The 20,231-nt window shown below is 36.3% G+C and overlaps 3 protein-coding genes across 6 annotated transcripts; 1 reads left to right on the top strand and 2 right to left on the bottom strand.

Annotated features, from left to right (window-relative positions):
- Nucleotides 1-1,812: 1,812 nt before the first annotated feature.
- On the bottom strand, nt 1,813-11,167 carry syncripl (synaptotagmin binding, cytoplasmic RNA interacting protein, like). Of its 4 annotated transcripts, none has more exons than XM_073869803.1 (13): nt 11,008-11,167; nt 8,700-8,858; nt 7,602-7,720; nt 7,366-7,473; nt 6,700-6,813; nt 6,395-6,576; nt 6,186-6,316; nt 5,887-6,092; nt 5,655-5,804; nt 5,451-5,572; nt 4,947-5,331; nt 4,722-4,748; nt 1,813-3,181 (listed from the first exon to the last, which is right to left on the bottom strand). In XM_073869803.1, exons 2-13 carry the CDS (start codon nt 8,845-8,847, stop codon nt 3,143-3,145), a joined length of 1,731 nt encoding a protein of 576 aa, XP_073725904.1. In that variant the 5' UTR covers nt 8,848-8,858; nt 11,008-11,167; the 3' UTR covers nt 1,813-3,142. The 4 variants fall into 4 exon arrangements, with proteins under 4 accessions (XP_073725904.1, XP_073725902.1, XP_073725903.1 ...); XM_073869801.1 differs by having other exon boundaries at nt 4,887-5,308; nt 5,449-5,572; XM_073869802.1 differs by lacking the exon at nt 4,722-4,748 and having other exon boundaries at nt 4,947-5,308; nt 5,449-5,572.
- A 1,195-nt stretch (nt 11,168-12,362) lies between these two features.
- zc2hc1c (zinc finger, C2HC-type containing 1C) lies at nt 12,363-16,367 on the bottom strand. Its single transcript, XM_055173022.2, has 3 exons — nt 16,235-16,367; nt 13,511-15,015; nt 12,363-13,080 (listed from the first exon to the last, which is right to left on the bottom strand). The coding sequence occupies exons 2-3, from the start codon at nt 14,960-14,962 to the stop codon at nt 12,823-12,825; spliced, it is 1,710 nt and encodes a 569-aa protein (XP_055028997.2). The 5' UTR covers nt 14,963-15,015; nt 16,235-16,367; the 3' UTR covers nt 12,363-12,822.
- A 22-nt stretch (nt 16,368-16,389) lies between these two features.
- On the top strand, nt 16,390-19,047 carry acyp1 (acylphosphatase 1, erythrocyte (common) type). The gene is made up of 3 exons (XM_055173023.2): nt 16,390-16,545; nt 16,991-17,080; nt 18,515-19,047. Exons 2-3 carry the CDS (start codon nt 17,000-17,002, stop codon nt 18,728-18,730), a joined length of 297 nt encoding a protein of 98 aa, XP_055028998.2. The 5' UTR covers nt 16,390-16,545; nt 16,991-16,999; the 3' UTR covers nt 18,731-19,047.
- Nucleotides 19,048-20,231: the final 1,184 nt, after the last annotated feature.

Raw genomic sequence — 20,231 nt, forward strand, 5'->3', positions numbered from 1 at the left:
TGGTGGTTTTTCCTTTTGCTAAGAGGTAAAAAGCCCAAGACTGCGAATAAGGTAAAAAAATCCAGTCCACAACTACTTTTTATATTGAAAATTGGTAATTGTGTGTGGGTTTTTTTCATCAAGTCAGTGACACCACTTATGAACTAGGCAATGAAAGAGTTAAAATTGGAAATTTTGTAAACATTTGGTAGTTTTGATCAGTACTGAGGGTGATTAACAGATTTATGGAAAAAAATTGGAAAAAACATTCATCTGGTAAATTTTTTACAGCCGTTTAATTTAGTGGCTTTTTTGTAAACGAACAACCCGAAAGAGTAGTAAATTTGGCCACGGTATATTGTTACGGTTTTGAAAAATTTCAAAGCATTTTCTCAAAATGTGTGTAAATATAAGATCTGTCACCAAAAATCATTTCATTTGCTGAAACACAGAAAAAGTTGTAGCCAAAAAAATGGCCTCAACAACCCATAAGGGTTAAGTTAGATGAATCATTTTGTACGCAATCAACACACACAGGGGTGGTTTCCCAGACAGGGATTAGACTAGTCCTAGACTAAAATAAATGTAAGAGCTGTCCAAACTAAAAAAAAAGAACTTGCACTTATCTTAAATACATCAGTGCTCTTTGTTTTTCCTCAAAATGCACACAAGTAATGTTTTTAGTAAGGCATGTTTGTTAAAACTAGCTATATTTCATAATTAAACTAAGCAGTGCTGGCTTAAGCTAATCCCTGTCTGGGAAACCACCCCTTAAAGTTTGTTTGTGTGATATATCATTATCTTACAATTACACAGAAAGTAAGAGGAGTGCAAACGTTACCCCATAGGTGGGGTTCATTGGTAAACAGAGGGTTTGTTGTTACACCTGATAGAAATCACAAATAATTCAATCAAATTCTGTCTATATACTAAAGGTGAATATTGTTTATATATCTGTCTGTATTAGATAGATATCCACACATTCATCCATTCATCATCCTTCATCTAAACATCTGTCTATTATGCAGCAATGAATATAAATTAGTTATTATAAAAGAGTTATTTCCCCTGATATTGTATTAACAGTTATCATCTTGATGAATAGTATTAAGATTTTCATTTCATTATCATTGTATACCTGAGACTGTGTGACAACTAACCCCGCTGGGTAAAATCCCAGTTATGAGTTACTATGAGTTGTTGACATGTTTCAAAATGCTGTTATGTTTTAGGTAACAAGATAACAATTAAAATAATATAAGGTTGGATTTGGTGACTTACACACCCAACTCAGAAACAAACAAAAAAAGCATAAAAGATGAAGAAATGTACTTTTATGCCTCCAAAACACTCTTTGTTCAATATCTTCACCAAAACACATCAAAACTTTTTAGAAATTAACAGGAGATCTTCTGACAGTAAGAGAAAAAGACCAAAAGCACAGATTGCTCGGCCCTGTAGAAATATATAAAGTAGCTATGCGTTACAATTAACCCTTATCCATGATTTGAATGTTTAATGAAACTTTTTATCTAGGTTTTTTTTTTTTTTGCTTTTTCTATTAGACATGAGCTATATTTACATGACTTAAAATAGGCAGACATTTTTAAATGTTAATGAAGAAAGTTACGGAAACTGTCCTTTTAAAGTGAACTATACGTGTTGTTCAGATGTTTGTGTGACGTCATTTTGTTATATTTATATGCATCCATTAAATGATTGCTGTAACTTTAAGCGACTTTAAATCTGATGTCACAAAGCCCTCTTATATAGACACAGCGTAAAGAAAGTGCATTACAAGTGAGAAGATTCAAACAGTACCAACACTTAAGATAGAATTCAAAACCTTTATTACAAAAATAAGTTACACTCACCTCATTTTACAGTATAAAACAATTTATTTGCTGGAATGCAAAAACATTGTTGGCCACCAACAATAGATTAAAACTGCTCACATCTTTTGAAAAGGTTGCAATGTTACGGCTTCATTGAGAGGGAGTTAACTGTGTACAAAACCGGGTCAATGGTTCATTCACCTGTTTGCTATATATGGAATATAAACTGAGACTGCAGTGTCCCTTTATCTACAGAAACTACAGAGTTCATTTCCCATCCGCTAACCCGCGGTGACTGCGAGCACTACAGCCAACGGCAGTCCATGAAATTCATGATCGATTAAAAAACCCACATAATTCCTTGTTGCTCAGAAAGCTAAACTGGTTTTGACAAAAAACTAAAACAAAAAAACGGTTGCTCTGGAGCCAAAAACGGACACTGCCAGGCTTAATAAATGCAGTTGCTTGCATTTGTGACGTTAAGCCGATAAAAAAGAAAAAAGGTAACATTTTATTCCAAACTATCATACAATCATACACCCAGTAACTACATCATCTGAAGAAGCGTCTGGGCCAGCTAATTCAGTTAAAAACACAATAAGAGCAGGGCTCATTTCATTTTAACTCATCACATGAGATTCGGTCGCATGCCCAGTTTAACTGATCGCAATGCCAGAGCAGCAGCAGATTGACTTAAATTACACACAGAGCCGCTGCCCTCGTGCATATTTCATAAGAAACCAGCCCTGCTCCTACGCTTTTAAGCTTCCCTATTTACAGTACAGGCAGGGTAGTTGAATCCTCTCGACTGAGGTAGTTAACCGACCCTTAAAACGACAAGTTCTCAAAGAACCACGCTCCTGGAATGCCTGACTTACCCATGTTAGGCGGTTACACCAAAAACCTGCAGATGGTCTCGACCCAAACCAAAACATTTTAGGTTAACATGGATATTCCGACACAAGAAAATTGTAGTTAGCACAAAAATATACATCAGCATCACGCTCCTCTGAGCCACATCAAACCCAGAGAGAGAAAGAAAAACAAACGACAAAAATAAAAGTGCAACACACGTTTGACATAAAGGGATTCAAAACTTCAATTCCAAATTTTTTTTCAGTATGGAGTTATATAACCAGGGGGGTAGTGAGGCTCCTTACGGGAAAAGTCCGGTATATGATGACGACCTTGACTTTTCCGGGTTGTCAGGAGTGGCAGTATAGGAGATATGCTTCGATAAAGGCTGGAATATCATTGGACCATTGAGTCTACTTTAACCCTTATGAACACTGTAGCATCCGGTGTAACCCCATACAATAAGTCAGTCTTCATACTACCTGGTCAGGACCAGCCTCGACCCCCTTACCCTGGTAAAACAAAACACATGGAGACATTTATTAGGTGTATGTAATGCAATAATGAAAGCAGATGTCAAAAAATTGAGAATACAGATCAAGGCATTTTAATGTACTGTGTTATATAACACACACAAAACTGCGTTCATGAAACAGGTCTTTTAATATTTTATAAAAAACATTCCATTTTTAAGGGTTACATTTATTTGGTTAGTTATTTTAACTCTTTCCTCACCAGTGTTTTTAACCCCTTAACTGTGCAGCCCTTTTAAGTGACGGGGAACGGATTCGTACATCTTTAAATTAATATAACTCTGGCATTTTTTGGTCTAGAAGCCTAATATTGGTCTGGTTTTAAAGACACTAAAGTTTTTTACGGAAGTATCTGGAGGTGAAAATATTAAATAAAATGTAATATTGTAATAAATAAAAATAATGCAATAAAGTATATATTTTATACATAAAACTATAAAAATGAACATGCCAGAAATGCTATAAAATTTAAAACTAGTTTAGTCTAGATCCAAGATCCAAATTATAATCACAAAAAAATGTGTCACTTTTAGTGGTTTTACCAACGAAGGCCACTAGGTGTCAACAGTTTGCTGCATACTCTGTCACAAATTAATAAATTACTGTAATTTATTTTAACATAATTTATTAATGTAACAATTTATTTTATAAGACACTATTCAAATATATATTCTAGATTCTTAGACCTCTCCAATGATGTATAGTTTGTCATGATAGATTAAAATTTACATGCAAAATATTGAAGTTAACTCATCTGTCACGCTCACAGGACAGCACCAATTATGGGTTAAAAAGTTAATGCCTTCATAAAATGTTCTTTAAATATATAAACATACAATATATCAAATGAAAAAAACAGACCCTTGACTTTAAAATAAAAATTTCCATGCCATCTTCAATTTGTTTTCTTTTTATCTCCTCTAAAACATGAAAAGGTTTCTTCAAAAATACCAAATTTTTGTAAAGGACTTTTGATAGAGATCAGACAGTTTGAACTGTTTTTGATCCTTTTGGATGCTTTAGTGTCTTATAAGTTTGGTAAGAGCACCACATAGTGGATAATAGTGAAAATATGGATTGCCGTAAAAACTTGTCATTGGCACGGAAGCATTTTCTCCTAATTGAAGAGATGGCTCATTAATGGCGGGGAAAGAGTTAATGACTTTAACACAATTAAGCCTATCTTATAAGTTTAACAGCAGTTTCCACAAAACTTTGAACTGAAAAACACTGAAATGTTTGTTTTTATTAGCATCCTGATGAAGTTATAATTAAGTATTTTAACTTGTGTGGGGTTTGCAGTTTAAGCAGTTTTCAAATAATACAATTCATCTCAGAATGTGTTTTTGTGCGATAGCCAAATTCTCTTAAAGGTTTAATCAATCTAGTAGCTACACTGACCACTCCAAATGACAGCAAACATAACAGTCAGACACTTTTCATTCAGGCTCTTTTCTTCATGCAGGATCAATTTTATAAGACTGTTCGTATCTCCTACGAATGAAAGAAAAGTGCAAACCTTTGGTCCGTTTCGGCCGCACGGTGCCTTGCATATGTAAGCAATGTGAAAATGAGGGGAAGGAGAAATAAATGCCAGAATATGTATTTTGATCACTCAGTTCTTTGTCATAAAAACAAGAAGATAGAGAAAATAAAAGTTTTATGTGAAAAGCTGAGCATTTACCCTATCGTTTTAAAACCTCCTGCCAACAGTTAAAGACTGCTCCATGCACCAATCACGTACCACTCGATTTCGCTGCTGGACTCCGCCTCTGGAGCCACGCCCACCCCGGCCGGTTCCCAGCCCTCCGCGCTGAGAGTAGCCGGCCCTCCCCCTGACGACACCGGAGCCGCGGCCTCTGGGCAGCGTGGGCCCGCGGACTCCTCTGTTGCCTCTTCCTCTTACGTGAGCTTGAAAGTCTTCGTAGCCGTAGTACGGATCGTCATAGCCTCCTCTGTAGTTGTGATAGTCGTAGCCGTAGTAGTCGTAATAATCCTCGTAGCCGTAATAGTCGTGGGGGTACGAATACGCTCCTCTCACGCTTCGTCCTCTGGGTCTTGATGATGGATGCATTTGTGGCGGGGCGTAATAATAATACTCATCATACATTTGAGAATCAGATATACAGCTGAAATCACCTGATCAACCAAACCATTTAACTGAATGTCCAAACACAAATGCAGTCCAAGTAATAAGAAGGCACCAAAATTACTCAACGTGATTTAAATGAATGAAAAAGTGTCTCACATTTGAGTTTTAGCAGCTTGTCTCTGAGCCTTTCGTTCTTTTCTCTTCTGATCAGGCGGCTTTGCAAAGACGATTTCAATTTGTTCTCCTTCCAGATCCTTGCCGTGCATTTCAGCTAGCGCCTTTTGAAAAACACTTTGATTAAATAAACGCATCAATTAGTGACAACTTGAAGAATGACGAAGAGCGAGATGAGAGCGTTACCTTAACAGCGCCATCCCGCTCCTCAAAATGAATGAAGGCGTAATCTTTGAGCTTCTTAACCCTCTCCAGTTTGCCAAACGGACAGAAGGTTTGCTCCAGATGTTCTTCTGTTACTGTGCTCGCCAGGTTTCTCACAAAGAGGACTTTGACCTAAAAAAAAAGCACACATAAAAATGAATACATGATGTACAACCAATCATCCACACAAGATTTATAGCAAGCATCACGTCACCTTTGCCATGACCTCAGGGTCCGGATCTTCGATGGGGTCGGCCCACTCCACAGTCACCACATTGCCCCAGACCTTCACTTTACCGCTCATCAAGCGACGGCGCGCCTGGGCGGCAGTTTTGTGATCCTCGTACTCTAAGAAACAGAAGCCTCGATTCTTCTTCTTGTCATCTGGCTGATGGTACAGGATGACATCATTCAAACCCTCTGTTGAGAAAACAGAAAACGATACATCAAACACTTTATAGGGTGGGTATTTGAGAAGATGGTATAACTCCTAGCGCTCATCTCCTGACTTACCGGTAACTTTGGCAAACTCCTCCACGATCTGCTCTTTAGTTTTGCTCTTGGGGATGGAGCCCACAAACAGACGATTATTGGCAACAGAGATGCAAACACCAATGTGTTTACCAGGTCGAATTTCAGTGTTGTTACACTGTAAGAAAAATCAAACCATTAAAAATGACTCTTTATTGTTCTATCGGCCAACATTAGGAAAAGACAAATACTTACAGAGTTTGACAGCCTCCTGAGCGGCCTCTTTAGTGCAGAAGGTGACGAATGCGTATCCTCGGTTCAATCCGCTGAGGGGATCCATCATCAGACGCAGATCCCAGATCGGTCCGGCTTTCTCAAAGAGAGGAACCAGCTCATCTTCAAAGAGATCTCTCGGGATCTTGCCCACAAATATCTGTCAATGTTTAAACATGACTGTCAGTACATCAGACAATGAATCGTAATATACTGACTATATTATTGAATATAGTATGAGTGCATGGTAAAGTCACGGTTATTTAAAGGGTGCGGGACAAACCTCAGTGCCGACAGTGGGCTGAACTCCAGCATTAGTGGATCCTGGAGGAGGACCTCCGTATTTCCTCTGACCTGTCGTCACATCGAGCGTATAGCCCGTTCTCTCAAGCAATGCCTGATGATATAAAACAATCAAAATTATTCGTATTTGAGCATCAATTACATGTAAAGCTAAAAATAAGCAAAGATTTTATTATGAGTGCTTCAGTCATAATGTGACCATAAAACAGACATCGCCATCTAGTGTTTCATCTGTATATTTGCACTCACACAGCTTAAACATTATTATTATTATTATTATTATTATTTATAAATCCAACTGTTACATTATTAACATTTTGTTACATTATTACAATTTTCTATATCATATACAGGCAATTTAAATGCTCCTTTATGTCTCACGAATATCACAAAATGTAACTCATCATTATTAAAATGGCCACAGCAAGTGACACAGGTGTAAAGGATGAATTATCACAATCCGTAATATTAAGATAGGTCTGGTCATCTGAAAAAAGATACTAAACAAAAACTCCTCATTTGCCATGTTGTGCAAGTCAATCACCATCAAATTTTTAGTATATCACCCAGCCCTACAATAATGAGCAAATGACAGACAAATGATACAAAGGTTAGAAAGAAGGAAGGATGATCCGTAGTGACTTACTTTGATTTTGGTTTCATCTGGTCCTTTATTAGAATCAGACACTTTAGTGCCTTGCTTCTCTCTCTGCCTGTACGTCTTCATAACGCCACACAGAAAGGCACTTTTATTCTGTTCACAGCACATCAACCACATGTGAGTTTAAAACAACAACAACATAGCTGCATGTTTTATATTATAATAACACGTGTACAAATAGTAATAAGGTGAAATGAACATTCAGTGTTTGTCAAACATACTTGAACATGCGACAGATCGCTGTCTTTAAACTGCAGAAGAACCTGCAGAGCGCCCTCTTCATTAAACTCTTTCAGAGCTTCAATCGCCCGATCGTCCAGATCACTGTGAGAGACGAGACCTGCGCCAAACAAAACATTTCATTACAACCATTCTTATGATAGTACTTTTCAGAGTTTAACTACTAAGATTATCCAGCTGTGAGCAGTGAGTGATCTCTGTCAATACTAACGTTTCATTTATAGTGTGATAATAAACCACAGGAAAACAAACAGGTCGGTTCATCTCATCCGTTTAAGGTCAATTATTATAAAGAACTAAATTTAACATGAGGTCAAAATATCAAATAGCTCATGCACACAGAACACGCACGACAATAGTGTTTAGTCTCTCTTAGGGGGCGTGAACACCAAAGCATTTAAACGCAGCTGAAAAAATGTCATGCGGACACTTGACCATTGACGAACTGAGCATTTCACCCAAAGATAAAAATGTTTTAACTCTGGGTGCTTGGCATGGAAAAAACGCCAGCTGTATGCAAACCTACGTCGATGTAAACACCTTTATGTACACGTCCCCTTACAGTTGACCAGCATTTAAGTCAGTAGTATAGTTTGTTTTTATGTGTATCTGCACGTATGATCACTCGTTGTCAAATGCACAGCCTTGCAAAGTATGTGTAGACAGGCGTTCGACGCATGCGCATGCTACGTGTAAGCCCACTTACGCGGATTTTGTTGCAAAGTATGCACAGTTACAAAAGTCTGGCAGTGTGCGCGTATTATTCTAATGATGGAATTGACATCACAAACGCGGCCGTACGCATAAAAACAAAACTATACTTCAGGCTTTAACCAACTGAATTACTAACATTTTTAACATATATTCAGTATCAGGTGTTCCAATTCATTTGTTGAATAGCTATTATATACCAAATTATTAAGATTGTGGTCAAATTATTATTATAAAATCTAATGATTTTTATGCATAGTTACTGAAAAACACAAAAGAAAGGTTACATGTAGCCAAAAACTAACACCACAGTATTTGTAATAAAACGGAAACTAAGAAAAAAGGGTGAGGAGGTGTAAAATTCTTACCTGCTAAATAAATTTCATCTAGTTTGACAGCAACCTTTCTAGGTAGGCCAGCGTCTAGTAATGTCTGAAAATGCTCTGAATGGATAGGAGCAGGTGAAGACTCCATTGGTTCATCTGTACCATTCCCATTTATATGCTCTGTGGCCATGTCTCTGTAATCTGTATAGGAAAGAAAAACCCAAAATCAGTCAAATTAGAAATGTTGGGTGCTACCTACATCACCAAGTAAGCACTGAGATGCAGGACAATCTCTTCATTTATTCACAATAATATTATGTGTTTTGCAAAAAAATTACAAACTACGCAGTCAAATACGGAAACAGGCAACGGTGCAATCTACACCATACTGAAGAGGCAGTTATGGGTGGGAATCTGAAGGGTCCTGATAAAAAAACATTGATATGTCGGTCACATTATGATTATATTGAGGTGCTTTCTTTAAACTTTGTAAAAACTGTGAGTGATATATTAATGGTTTTCATTTTTACACCCACTACTTGTGGCAGTACCATGGTAAAGTGATAGTATGGTACAGTATAATGAATTGTTATTTGTGAGAGGTGATAAATCAGCCATGCTTGTAACTATTGGATGCTTGTAATTATTGGGGTTGTCAAAATTAACGTGTTAATGCATTAACGTAAATTCCTTTTAACTACATTAATTTCATCAACGTGCGATTAATGCAACGCGCTTGACCCTTGGCCTAACTCAATGTTGGATAAATTGAGACGCAGCCTAAGACAGTAAATAGTCATCAAATGTCTAAAATTATCATTATTTGGACGTTTTCTGAGAGGTTTACAGTCCTAAATGCTTAAATAATACAAAGGACGGTTGTCCATCCACTTGCGCATCTGAAATTTTGGTTTTGGCTTGAAAACATGTAGTAACTAAAAAATAAAGTATAGGCTGATGTTAAAATACTTATTAATAGTGAGAAGACTCGAAAAAGATCTTCCTCACGCTGACTGACAGATCTAAGCATGCACACATACATATATACACAGAATTACACTTTTAAAAATATCTGTTTTGACAAGAATTCATGCAAATATAATGTGCTATGTCTTAAGTTAATGTTTGTTTACCTATTTTCAAAATGATCTTTGCTGACTCTTTCACAAATATTAAACATATATTTGCATAAAGCATCCATATTGATACACGCCCATTTTGATTAGAGTATTAAAACTTGAAAAGTGTAAAATTAAGGTAAATATAGAACAGATAAAATTGTGTGATTTAGTTGCGATTAATCACAAGTTAACCCATGGCAATTATGCGATTAATCTAGATTAAATATATTAATCGATTGACAGTCCTAGTAATTATGCATAATTAAATGCTACAGTAGTACGTGTACAACAATAACAACACCAAAATAAAGTGTTATAAGAAAGAAAAATGGTGGGATAAAGTCACAATGGCATTTCTCTGTTACTGCATAACATCAGCCAAGCGTCCACGTGTTCCCCAGGCCGAACGACTTCCGGTTCTGCGCGAGAGACGATCATTTGCACGAGCCATGCATGCACCCCATATTCACTCAACAAGGGTGAAAACAATGCGTGTCACTTTTACAACCCTCTTTAAACTCAATGCTTTTTAAATCACAACTTCATAACCCAACACAAGTTACGATGTCAATCTTTTATTTACAAACCGGTTATCAAGAATGAACGCGTGAAATTCCTTACTAAATATTTATTTTTGGTTTCAAACACAGGTTAGTCTAAAAGACCTGACGTCATGTCACGCAGTTCTGATCTTGTGTGTTATTATGGGATGTGTATGTCTCTTTGTTGTGTCAGACAGTGTGGAGCGCTGAATGACAAGGGCATGTACAGTAGGCCACATCACACTACGTGGACACTCCGGGTTATAACAAAGCCGTGGTCATAAACAGTCCCGTGTTATTACCTAGTTAAAAATAACAAACTAACACTTTAATATGACGTTTCAAGCGCACACGGCTGTGCTGATAATTGTTTGCATGATAACGTGCGCGTGAGTGTATTTGTGTGAGGGGAGGGGGCAACATTGTGTTTGATCAGCGACCAACATCAAGACTTTACCACACTATTTACCACAGGTTAAGTCACGGAAATCATACTAGTGAGCGTAAAGGACGCGTAAAGGTGTGCGATTGTCCCTCGTGTGTGTTTTAAGTTAACCCGCCTGCCGCCACAGAAAGCCGGTGTGAGGCGCGCGCGATCACTCAATACTTTTGTTTGAAAGCCAAAGAAGCGCCAGTTAACCGCGGCCGACTGCGCGTTAGTTAAATCTTAAGAGAGGATTCTCATACCTGTCAGTTTATATCTCGGATTAGGTTGGATTAAATCCAGAGGGAAACGTGTTGAGATAGAAATAAAGTGGCCAGATCTCCGCCGTTTCTGCGCTCCCACTCTTTTCAACAGGGCTGATGCAAAATGGCGGTGAAACTCATGCCGCGGGAGTTTTTTTCCGCTTCCGGTTGTACGGGGTTTCTCGCATCCAGTGGAGGGGTCGCGTCACAGCAGCCACGATCTGGCACACGTGAAAAGCAAACGAGTGTAGCTACAGCTTTTTTGTGTGAAGTGTCGTACGGCATTTTACTGTATTTAGAAAATGGGAGAGTTACTGTACCATAACTACTTTAAAAAATTTTTTTTAATGGAAATCCGCCAATTACTTTAATATCCGTATTTCAATAAAGATACAATTTTACTAGGTTTTCTTTGTAAACATAAGTTAACTATATTGGACCATTATTAAAATGCATCATATAAAAATACATTTAGCGTATATTTAAAACACATTTTTGGCCAAAGATGCACAGCAATCTAATCTAATATATATATATTTCCAAGTGCTTTTTGAGTAAATATCAGGATATAGATTGCTGTGCATCTTTGGCCAAAAATGTGTTTTAAATATACGCTAAATGTATTTTGTAGAAAGAAAAGCTTAATTAAATATTTTTTGAATTAAAAAATATATTTAGTTCTAACCTTCATATTATTTCAAAATGTATTTCAGGGGCAACAAATACATTCCTAATTCTACAACCCATACGGCAAAAATATATTTATCCTGGCCAAAATATAAAAGTACGTAACTTGTATAAGTATGTATAAAATATAAAATTATAAGTATATTTTTGCAGTTGAAAATACATTTAATTTGAACCCTTTCACACTGTGATGTTTAGTTTACAGGTTTATAACATACAAAGTTTTTCTTTCAATGCAACATGAATATAAATGTTTTAAAATATGTATATTTTTAAAATATATATTTTTAAAATATACAAAAAAATGGCCAAAATATATATGTGAAAAACATATTTCAAAATATATTTCAGACCAGTACATATTTTTTGTAAATTTTGAAATCTATTTAAAATTATATTTGAAAATATATTTATTTGCCGTATTGGTGTCAGATTAGATGACCAGAAATAACTAGTTAAATAAATGATTATTTATAACCGCATTGCATGTTTTTAATGATCTAATATGATAAATATATATTTACTCTATCATATATGATGATGTTATTGTTGAAATAATAAACCACCTTGTTAAATACTTAAAATTATCAAAGTACTTTTATTTATTTTTAGCAGTACCATTAATAACGTTTGATGATTTTACCTAAAAACACATTCAGATATGTTGACTCATTTGATCCTTCACTCTTTATGTTACATCATTACACCAGCAGATGGCAACAATTGACTTTAGTCAATCTAAACATTTCTTAAATCAGGACTTGACTGGATTATACAACAGCCTGGGACATAAAACACAAACCTGTCATCTATAATAGTTTCACAATAAATATTAGAATATATTCTTAAGGATACAAACTATTATGTTTAACACAATAACTGAGAAAACATGAAACTCCTGTGTGTATAGTGAAACATCTTAATGTGTTACATAAAGTGTTTATCAACATCATTTAAAGAAATGCATCTGAAATACAAGTATAATCACATTTAAATTCCTTAAAAAGTAAAATAACGTTATCTCACACTAAAATCTTATCACTACTTTATTCTTCAAAACAAAAGCATCACTATCATATGACTGGTTTTCCAGATGAGAGACATTAATGTCACATAGTCATATTGTTGTCAGCGTGTGATCTTTCTCCTGGCAGTGACGGGCAGTTGTTTGGGAGCTGATGGTCTGTTCTTGATGTTTTGACATTTGGGGATGTGTCTGTCTGCTGGTCCTGGAGCAAATTTACGTCCACAGTGAGGACAGCTTATATATTCTGGATTCAGGTTTGGAACCGCCTGTGGCTGATGACCTCCTGGCACGTAAGTTCGACCCTGGCGCATGGTTTGAATGAAGGATTCGTGTTTTGGACGCCAGTTACTTTTCTTAATCTGCAAACAATAATAGTATGATGTCAGTAAATGAATAAACATGTTTTTTAAATGTGTGTGTGTGTGTGTGTGTGTATATGCACACCAGAACATTAAATCATTTTAATTGACCAACAGACATGCAACTCATTGCCTTTATGCGGTTAATTAATAAACAATCGGTATCGGCCTTTCTCGTGCTATTACCGATATGCCGATGGTTTCTAATTCATCAAATATCGGCCGATAAATATCGGCGGCCGATACACGGAATCGAATTTGGAATCAGAATCGATAAATTTGAAATGATGCCCAACCCTAGGGTTAGGTGAACTATTGTTTTAAATGGAAAAAGACTACATTCATATTCATATGAAAACTGAGTGTATGATAAATAATTATAAAGTAAGATCTCATGTCAACTATATAAATGAATATTGTATTTAAAAACCTCTTCTGGTGTCCTGCTTCTGCCGTTGGTCTTCAAGAATTCCTCCAGGTCGGTTCCTTTGGCCCTGTGTTTGGATGTGTCAAAGATCTTGCGCTGAGGACGTTTCCTCTCACAGACCTTCATGTGTGTCTCCAGTCTGTCTCGTAAGAATCGGCGCTGACACACGCTGCACGCATAGAGTTGTTGTGGAGCATCTGGACTTTCCTCTGGACTGAGTTCCACCTGCAGGAGTCGGTTTCCTCTCTGACTGGGATTTCTGTCTGGTACAGACTCCTCGGCTGCGCTCTTCCTTCTCCTGCCACTGTGTCTTAATGTAGGTTCATACGGACCCTCGTTGTGTTCTCTGTCTTGCTTGAAATAAGACCTGTCTGTTTTCCTAGAGTCTGATGATCTTGGTTTTCTCATGTCCCATTGTTCCTCCTCTTTTCTGCTGTGCATTTCCCTTCTTCTGTCGTATTTCTCCCTCTGTATCTTATTTACCTCTTCCACATTTCTCCATTCACTTCTGTCCCATGTATCCCCTCCCATTCCCATCCCAATCTCTCTCCAGCTGTTATCCTGCATTTCCCCTCTTCGTCCTTTAACAGCGTTTTCATACCCATCAGCCTCTCTCTTATCCTTCAGTTTATGATTCTTTGTCATCTCTGAGGTTAATAATTGTCTCCTGCTCGTCTTCCTTCTTTCATTTACCTTACGTTCCCACTCCTCCCATCTTTCCGCGTCATCACTGATTTCTTTCTTTTCATTCATATATCTGTCTCTTCCATCATCCCAGTGACCGTATTCATCACTGTACAATCTGTTTTCTCGTTTTCCCTTTTCTAAATATCTCTCATTTTTCTCCTCTCTTGTCATACGGTCATGCCGACCCGTCGTCTCTCCCTGGATTCTCCGCAAGGTCTCCTCTGCTTTAAAAAACCTTTGCTGTAGTATCATCTCTTTTGAGTGGATTTCCTTTGACAGTTTCTCAGAAAACTTTTGTTCCTGATGTTCACGGACTAAATTACTTGTTGTTTGCCTCCTGCCTGTAAGTTGCTCGTGAGTCGACTTAGGAGATTCTGGTTTCCTCACAGACTTGTGTTGTTGTCTAATAAGGGCCTGATCAGTCAATCTGGGCAGACCTGAGTGAAATCTCTCTTGATATTCTGAATTTGAGACATTACCGTAGTTACTCAGGCTGTATGCTCTCTTGTGAAGGACTGGCTTTAGAGGAAACACCTCCTCAACAGCAGAAGCTCTCCGTGGAGGAATATATTTTTTCTGCTCCTCCAGGAATATGTCCTCTTTCCTGTGGATTCTGTCTGAAGGTTGCCAGGGATGCTGATCGGGGCCATGATTTGTTCCTGAGGGACGCCTGCTCATGTCCTCTCTCCACAAGAATGGAAGTTTTGGTGATATTATTTCTTTTTCCCAAAAATTAGGTGTCAGGGACTGTTGTGGCACCATCTGCATGTTTTACCAGGGTTTGCAGTTCAAGATGCTTATGGCCCATACAATTCTGTGGACTGATACATAAAACATTTTTTTTCAATAAATTCTTAAAGAAATCATCTTGTGTTTAATCATCAAATATAATGTATATAAATGCATATCAGGGAAATGCTTATAGTCCAATGTCAGACTTTTTAATGTGCTCATAACAGTCTGTGGATGGATATCAGTGTTGGATAAGTTACTACTAGTTACTATAATTTAATAATCTTTCCCTTAAAAAAGTAAAGTAAAGGATTACTCTTATTTTTCCTGTAATTTAATTACAGTAACTTCTGATGTAATTGAAGTAAATACTGTATATGGACTGCAGATCAATGATTTATAATACAATAGTGGATTTAACATCAACATTTAAAGTCTAAGGTTAAAATGCTTGTTTTAATGTCACTTTAAGTACTTTAGTAAGTTAATAAGATAATGATAAAACACTAGTGTAGTTTACAATCCTCACTATTAACTAGTTAGTTATTTGCATTAATATTATTGAGATATTTATTTGTACCTAAAAAGCACATATTAATGCCTGATTCTGCAAAACCTTATTCTACATCCTTAATCCTACCCAATTCCTACCAATACGTAAACTTACCAACTACTTTACTAAGTATAAATAAGCAGTAATTAGGAGTATATTGAGGCAAAATTAATTAATCGTTAGTTAATAGTGAGAATTGGACCTTTAAAAGTGTGACCAGAATAATTTATGTACTTTTATATGATTTATTCGAGCTGTTTCAAGCCTATTTTGTATCATTTACAAAATAGGAATTAGAAAGTAATAAAATTATAAATAATTAAAATAAATAATAAGTAATAAAAGTAATTAAATACTTTTTCAGGGGAGTAATTTGTACAGTATTCTAATTACATGAAAAAAATCTATTTAGTAACTAGTAATTAATTACTTTTTTGAGTAACTTACCCAACACTGATGGATATATAACACATCAAATTTAAAATGTAAAAATATCACATACAATGTTTCTGCATGCATTGTTTTATAACTTTTTCAATGATTCCTAAAGGAAATACCACTTTAAATCGTCTTTTATTAATCCAATATAAAGTATTGCACCAAATCCAGAGCATGTGTAGCATCATCTAGTCGTTATTGTTAGTGTAGATATCTTGCATTATCTGTGAGGTCTGTAAAACGTGTCATCTCTTATCATATATGTAAAAGAATCTCGATATAATTAATAGTTTAATATCTACTAAGCTTTAACTTACCAACTCTGTGCTGTCTGTGAGTTTGTAGCGCTGCGTAAAGAAATGAATAACTACCGTTAACAGTTCTGTTTACACTCGTTGCCTAGAAACAAGACAATGCAAGCTTCCTGATTGTTTGCTATTGGCTGGTGCTGCCCGACGTCGCACAGTAACCCGGTTGAATGACGCACTGTGATGATGACAGCGGCCGCTGCGCGTGTATGTGGAAAACATTTAACAGTGTGCTCGTTTAAATCTTCACATTTGAACTTTACCAAAAAGCAGATCAGTTTTGTTCGGTCACCAAATTGCAGTGAGAGAAGAGCACAGCGGTAAGTGACACACAGGTAAGTGATCTCAGAATTTCTGATGTTTCCAGACCCACTTCTTTAAGTATCAATGTGTAATTCCGCAGCTGATATAAGTATTTAACACGCTTACTCTAAAATATCTCATATTGTAAAAATAGCTCAGCATGCAATCACTGTTAGAAAACAAAAATGGTGCAAAAGCTGTCACTGGGACGTATCCTTATGGAGGTCCAACATTTACAGATATGTGGGACCAAAGCTAATATAAACCCTTCAGGTACAAAGATGTTATATTTTGAAAAGGTAGCGCCTCATTTAAGAGTGTAGGAAATATTTATAATGTAAATTTAATATTTTTTTATTCAAGCTGTATAATAATGATGGCGTTTCATTGGTCAGGAGGCTTGTGACGTGTGTTCAAAAATCGATTGATTGATTAATGAATGAATGATGTGTTGTGTTTCAGACAGTGATCATGTCCAGTGAAGAGCTGCTGTCTGTGGATTATGAGGTGTATGGGAGAGTTCAGGGTGTGTTCTTCAGAAAATACACACAGGTATCTATCACAGTGGAGTTTATTTATAGTATAGATACAGTTTACATATAGATACAGTTCATCAAACACACCTTAACACATTAGCTGTGCATGTTGTGTTAGGGGTGGGTTGTGAAGCTGCTGACCAATTTTTTTTAAAGAATACCTTTGTTTGAAATATGAAATTTATTGGTTTTTATTATTTATTATTATACTAAGCTATACTGCTAAATAGATTTGCATTTAAAGTATGTTAAACTATTTTAAGGAATATTCCACTTTCATTAAAAGTCCCAATAATTTACTCACCCTCAGGTTTTCAAGATGTTTATGTCTTTCTTTGTTTAGTCAAGGAGAAATTAAGTTTTTTGAGAAGAACATTCCAGGATTTTTCTCCATGTGGTGGACTTTATTGAACTCCCAACCGTTCACAATTTCAACGCAAAGGATTCTGAAGAACTTATCTAGCGAAACTATTGTCATTTTTAAAATGTTTAAACTCCAACTTCTCGTCTTGCACTAGCCGTGTGACGCACCAGCGCGACCTTAGGTATTGCGTAATCATGTGGAAAGGTCATGCGTTACATATGTGTACACACACTTGTGTACCATTGCAAACAATAAACTAATACAAAGACATTATTTAGTATCATTCCACATACAACAACGTCTGAACGCTCCTCTTTCTCCACACTTGTAAACATTGGAGTGCTTTCACATGTGTCATGCGTGATTTTACAATGATGGTTTGGCTAGATAAGACCCTTGAAATTGGTTGGTATCGTTTAGAGTCCTTTGAAGCTGCATTGAAACTGTAAACTGTTTAGGTCCAATATACAGAGAAAAACCCTGAAATGTTTTCCTCAAAAAAACAAAACAAAGAAAGACATAAACATCTTGGATGACATGGGGGTGAGTAAAATATCCGGATTCGTTTTTGAAAGTGGAGTAATCCTTTAATGACTTTTCTATCAAAATTAAATAGTAAAACAGTTAATGTAACAAAAAACAATTCATGAACAGCAGTAATGAAAAACATGTCAAGTTGCTCACAGCATGTCACAAATATATGTAGCAACATATCTGTATAAAAACTCGTGCCTTGACAGCACAATTAATCCTTTTAGTGAAAATCTACCTTCATGACATTTTTGTCCTTCAGTCAAAGCAGAAAGTGCTTTGCAACAGACAAAGTAAATATATTTACCTTATTAACTATATCATTATACTGTACAGTTTTTTAAATAAATGTTTAAAACCAGTGCTAGAAAGCACAAGCGTTTGTGTAATTGGAATATAAACTTAAAATCTCACTGTTGTTGAGATACTGTAGCTCTTGTGACAGTTTTCCTATCATGACAACTAGTCCCAATGTCTTCTACATGTACAGTTGTTCACTAGGCCTAACTAGTGAGTTCTGACACTTTGTCATCAGCATACGTGTTATATTTCCAGTCAGAGGGCAAGAAGCTGGGTCTGGTTGGCTGGGTCCAGAACACTGATGCTGGGACAGTTCAAGGGCAGCTGCAGGGTCCGGCCTCTAAAGTTGAACAGATGAAGCACTGGCTCCAAACCACCGGCAGCCCTAAGTCTAGAATCGCCAAAACTGAGTTCAAGAATGAGCACACAGTGGACAAACTGGATTTTAAGGATTTCAAAGTTACACGTTGATGAATTAGTATTTATGTATGTAGATATGTAGGTTATTTATTTTAGCGTTTAAAAATTGTGTTTCAAACATGTGGCCATTGTCTGCTACTGATAAAATATATAGAAAGGCAAAACTGATACAACTCCACTCCAGCAAAGACATTTATTCTTCATTTTTATTGCATTGAAATCTCATTTCTGAGATGGACATAGAAGCTAATATAATAGAATACTGTAATATAAACACTGTTTTGGCAGATATGTAATGTGTCTATAGTCTTCTTATTCAGTTGTTAAATTAAATTGTGTTTATTAAATTGGTTATTTCATGATGGCAATTAATTAACTGATTTAAAAACTGCAATAAAAGATAATATATAATAATAATAAACTTTATTTTCTATAGCGCCTTTAAAGTAGCATCTCAAAGCGCTGCACAAGGGAAAAGAAACAAGCAATTATACAAGCAATACATAAAACAAGTCAAATATAAAACTACACAAAATAAGAATGTAGGTCAGTTAAAAGAGAGATCAATTTTAAGTAAAAGCTACCCTAAAGAAATAAGCTTTAAGGGAGGATTTAAAAACACTAAGGGATTCTGCTTGCCTAATTGCAGCAGGCAAGGAATTCCAAAGCCTAGGAGCGACAGCTGAAAATGCCCTATCACCCATAGATTTTAAACGGGTATTAGGAACTTGTAAAAGGCCAGATTCAGAGGAGCGCAAAGCACGCACAGGGGTGTAGGATACTAAAAGCTCAGTGAGATAGTGTGGAGCCAAATTATTTAAAGCCTTATATGTAAGCATAAGGACTTTGAAGTCTACCCGAAATCTGACAGGGAGCCAATGTAAAGACTTCAAGACTGGAGTGATGTGATCCCTCATCTTGGCTCCAGTCAGTATTCTGGCGGCTGAATTTTGGACCAGCTGTAGTTTATTTAGGGTAGCGTTTGGGACCCCCACCAATAAAGCATTGCAATAATCAATGCGTGAAAACACAAAGATATTAATCAGTTTTTCAGCAACCGGGAGTGACAGCATTGGGCGCAATTTAGCAATACTTTTAAGATGAAAAAAAGATGTCTTAACAGTATTCTGGACATGTGGAACAAATGTTAAATGAGCATCAAAGATCACCCCTAAATTTTTCAGTTTAGTTTTAAAGTCCAGTGAAGAGCCATCCACATCTAATGTTAGAGACCCAGCCTTACGTAACTGGTAGGGTGAGCCAATAAGCATTACCTCCGTCTTTTCACTGTTCAGGTACAAAAAATTACCAGTCATCCATTTTTTTATCTCAGAAATACATTGAGAGAGATGTAATGTGGTTTACAAAGCCATGTGTAACAACAATACTCTCCTCTTTGGTGTATCATTGAAGTACCAAATAGCAAGCTGTCATTTACAGAAATAAAAACAGAATGTAAACAGAAAATAAGTTAAAAAAAAAAAGGTGTCCCTCAAGGTTCAGTTCTGGGACCGTTACTCTTCATAGGCTACATTATGCCTATCGGACAAAT

Source organism: Misgurnus anguillicaudatus, chromosome 7 (assembly GCF_027580225.2).
Source record: "Misgurnus anguillicaudatus chromosome 7, ASM2758022v2, whole genome shotgun sequence".
Taxonomy (NCBI): domain Eukaryota; kingdom Metazoa; phylum Chordata; class Actinopteri; order Cypriniformes; family Cobitidae; genus Misgurnus; species Misgurnus anguillicaudatus.